The sequence below is a fragment of the Lipotes vexillifer genome, unplaced genomic scaffold (assembly GCF_000442215.2).
Source record: "Lipotes vexillifer unplaced genomic scaffold, Lipotes_vexillifer_v1.1 scaffold394, whole genome shotgun sequence".
NCBI classification, from domain to species: Eukaryota; Metazoa; Chordata; class Mammalia; order Artiodactyla; family Lipotidae; genus Lipotes; species Lipotes vexillifer.
Window position 1 is genome coordinate 2,992,629 of NW_006791731.1, and position 3,571 is coordinate 2,996,199.

The 3,571-nt window shown below is 51.3% G+C and overlaps 1 protein-coding gene across 1 annotated transcript in view; it reads left to right on the forward strand.

The window, feature by feature from the left end:
* PTK2 (protein tyrosine kinase 2) overlaps positions 1–3,571 on the forward strand; it is a 167,018-nt gene that overhangs the window by 116,047 nt on the left and 47,400 nt on the right. Inside the window, exon 20 of the mRNA XM_007464627.1 lies at positions 1,151–1,355. Coding sequence (XP_007464689.1) covers positions 1,151–1,355 — 205 coding nt within the window. The remainder of the gene's footprint in view (positions 1–1,150; positions 1,356–3,571) is intronic.

A 3,571-nucleotide genomic window follows, 5' to 3' on the forward strand; every position in this document is an offset into this window, starting at 1 on the left:
CCGCTCTTTGGTAAGAATAAAATAATTCTAAGAGGTAACAAAGGATCACATTACAACTTAGTGGGCAGCATATCCCCCCTTTTTGGTAATATAAAATAATAGTGTCTCTTACAATCAGTGGCACCTCAGATTTGATAAAATACAGTTTTTAAAGAAATGTAAGGTGTGAGAATTAAGGATAGTGTAAATTTCAAGGAAAGGTGCCAGAGACATATGAAGGTCTCAAGAAATGATACCCAGTGTTGTTATTACTAATGATGTTGTCATAATTTCTGGTGAGAAAAGCAGAACTAAGGCATCATTTTTATCATATACTCTTTACTTTGAAGTCGTTGGACTTTTGGCTAATTTCAGATCTAACTCACATTAATGTGATATAATGGCATAATGGTATATGCCTTCCTCCTCTGAGGCACACAGCATCTTAGGTGCTGAAGATACAGAAAGACACTCACAGCCCCCCTGCCCCCAGGACCCGGTGTATGGGGCACGCTTGCGGTGGGTTAGACGGGAGGTTCCCAGGGGGCAGGGCAGGCAGGGCAGGAAACTCACAAAGGGACCTGGAAGAAGAGAACTGGTGGAGAAGAAAATGAAAGGCATCGAATCTAGAATTCAGCACAAGCCAAGTCACGAAGGAGCGTGTTCAGGTGCAGGTCTGAGTGGCCAGAGCGCCAAGTGATGGGGACCTGTAGGGGAATCTGAGTATTCTGAAAGCGCAGGACTTAAGTTGCAGGGTTTTCTTTGTTAAGCTTCAAGTCAGCTGCTGTGATGACAAGCAGGTTGGACTAAAGTGGAGGGAAATCTAAAATTCATTCAGCTTTTTTTTGAATTGGTTCACTAAACTATGCTATGAAATATCACTGTAGCTGGTGGGCCATTTTCTAATGTAGATTTTTTTTTAGAGAAATAAACCTCTTAGAAAAGTAATGGGGTTTTTTCTTGATAATACTGTTTCATTATTTGCACCGTACTAAATTAGTATTCCTGTTCTTATTTGATAACAGAGCTAACTGAATGCGGCTTTATTTGGCTGATGTGCCCGTAATCACACAGGTGGTTCTCTCGTATGAACCATGAAGTTATTCCTGAAACGTGGGAATCGCACTCCTGCTGCTAAGTTTACCACTGTGTTTTCGTCCCCGCCTCACAGGTGTGTGTATGTGGGAGATACTGATGCACGGTGTGAAGCCCTTTCAAGGCGTGAAGAACAATGATGTGATTGGTCGCATTGAGAACGGGGAGAGGTTGCCCATGCCTCCGAACTGCCCTCCCACCCTCTACAGCCTCATGACCAAGTGCTGGGCCTACGACCCCAGCCGGCGGCCCCGCTTCACTGAGCTCAAAGCTCAGCTCAGGTAGGATGGGGGGGCGGGGCCGGGGGTGGGGCCGGCAGGCCTCTGCTGCTTCTCCCTGGCAGGTCCTTTTACCAGTATGTCTGAGGCAAACCTGTTTCTTGGGCAAACGTGATTACTTCTTTATGGATTTGTATTTATTTATGCATTGTTAGAGCCTTAAGAAGATTATGTCTTCAGGTCTTAATAAACTTCAAATTGTGATCAGGTGTCTCTGCCCTGACTGCTGACCAACGTGGCACAGCCCACAGGCTCTGAGTGGTCTAGTCCCCGCCCTCTCCCCAGTCTCGCCTCGCACCACCCCTTCCTCTGCTCCAGAGGCACCCGGCACCTCTGCCTTCCCCCGCTTGCCCACAGGGCGCTTCTCTTCAGTCTTTGGAGCCCAGCTCAGGGTTGCCTCCTGCAGGAAGCCTGCCTCATCTGCCCCACCCCCAAAGAGAGAGCCCCTCCTATGGCACGTCTTCAGCGCTCTGTTGTTATGGCTCAGCTATCCACGTTACCTGTTCAGCTGCCGTTTTGTGACTCCTGCTTCGTGCCAGACGCCATTAGACCCAAACCTCCAGCAGCTCCCAGTCCCCTGGCAGGAACACACGGACTTCTTAGTGTGCTGGGCCCCCCGACAGGGTCCGCGCAGAGCTGACCTGCTGCTGGCCAGACTCAGAGGCCTCGACAGGTGGCCCTCATCCCATCTTGCTCATTTCTGGAGGCCTGGGGCAGAGCTGAGGACCAGCACCTGGTCAGTGCTCAGTAAACACTTGTCGAACTAAAGTCTAGATTGAGACTTAATACCTTAATCAACAAGATATTTTAGTATAAATACGCAACCAGCCAGCCAACACCATGCATGGTTTAACGTGCTGTTTCACGTTTGGAGTACTCCCCTGACTTTATTTGAGTTTTGTTATTTGCTATATTTTCGTCATTTTTCATAAAAATTACCAAATGTCAGGGTCCAAAAGCCCCCGGCAGCTCCTCTAGCCCACCCCTATCCCCCAGCGCTTGAACCCTCTCAGCTTCACCTCCGCTCCGGCAGCGCCACCTGCCCGGCTGACGAGTTTCCTCCAAAGAGAATGTTTCCGGGAAGGAGCAGGGCCTTAGTGAGAAGTGGGAGAGATTCATCCAGTCAGCAGCTGTTTTGCTAAGTGTCTCCTTTGTTCTAAGCTAGGTTCTGTGGGCCCAGCAGTGAGCAAAACACAGTCCTGCCCCCGGCGTCTGAAGTCCGGCCGAGGAGGTGGGGGTCGGCACCGTTGGCCGCACGGTGACAACCCTGACGCTCCCCCTCCGGGCCGCTTCCGGGGCCTCGCGCGTGACGGCCGGCCCCTCAGGTCTTTCAATACAGCTTTCTTCAGGCTGGAGCTCTCCAGGTTCTTAATTCTCATGCAGCTTAGTTATACCTGCTGTCCCTGTTGGAGCTGGTTTTTGAACATGCTTCATTTCGTGTTTTGCTCGTACATTTTTTTGTTCCTCCTTGACCTTTCCTCAGAATCTGATAGATTCTGTCCATGAAACCCCCCCTCTGATACCAGCTCCACCTGCCCGCCTCCCCGGCGCGTTCTTCCCCGTCACTCTGGGTATCCGCCGGCTTCTCTCCGCAGCCTCCTCCCCTCCGCTCGGTACTTCTCCTTGGTTGGTTGTCTTAACTGTTCCTGTGGCTTCGCTCCCCACCTCCGTCTGTCTTTAGCTTCAGTCCTGCCTTTTCCCACAAGTCCTAGACCTGTGTCTTCAGTTGGAGGACATCGTGTTTATCCTGAAGCAAAGCCGTTACCGTCTCCTCTTGCCTGCTTCTTGCCCCTCAGCTTGTGTAGGTTACAGTGAGGCCTTTGTCTCCACCTGCCTCTGGGAGCCATCAGTAACTCACTCCTCGCCCGCCTGTGCCAGCTGGCCAGCCGGAGCATCCTCACCTCAGGGTCTTCAGACCCACTCCCTCCTCCCAGCTGTCCCCGCCACCCCGCCCCCGGCCCGCATACTTTATCAGTCAGTCTTACCGAACATGTCCAAGTGGGAGAGTAGCTCCCTTGCTCAAGACAACGTTCAGTGGGTTCCTGGCACCCCCTGTGTTAGTTTGAGGCTTCCAGAGTAACATCTAAGGCTCCTTGAGTTACGGCCAGTGTCTTTCCATCCCTTTCTCACACCGTGGCCAAACTAACCACACGCCTCTGCCAGGAAGGCCTCCTTCTGCACCTGCTGAAATCAGCCCCACTGTCTTCCTCAGCCTCTTT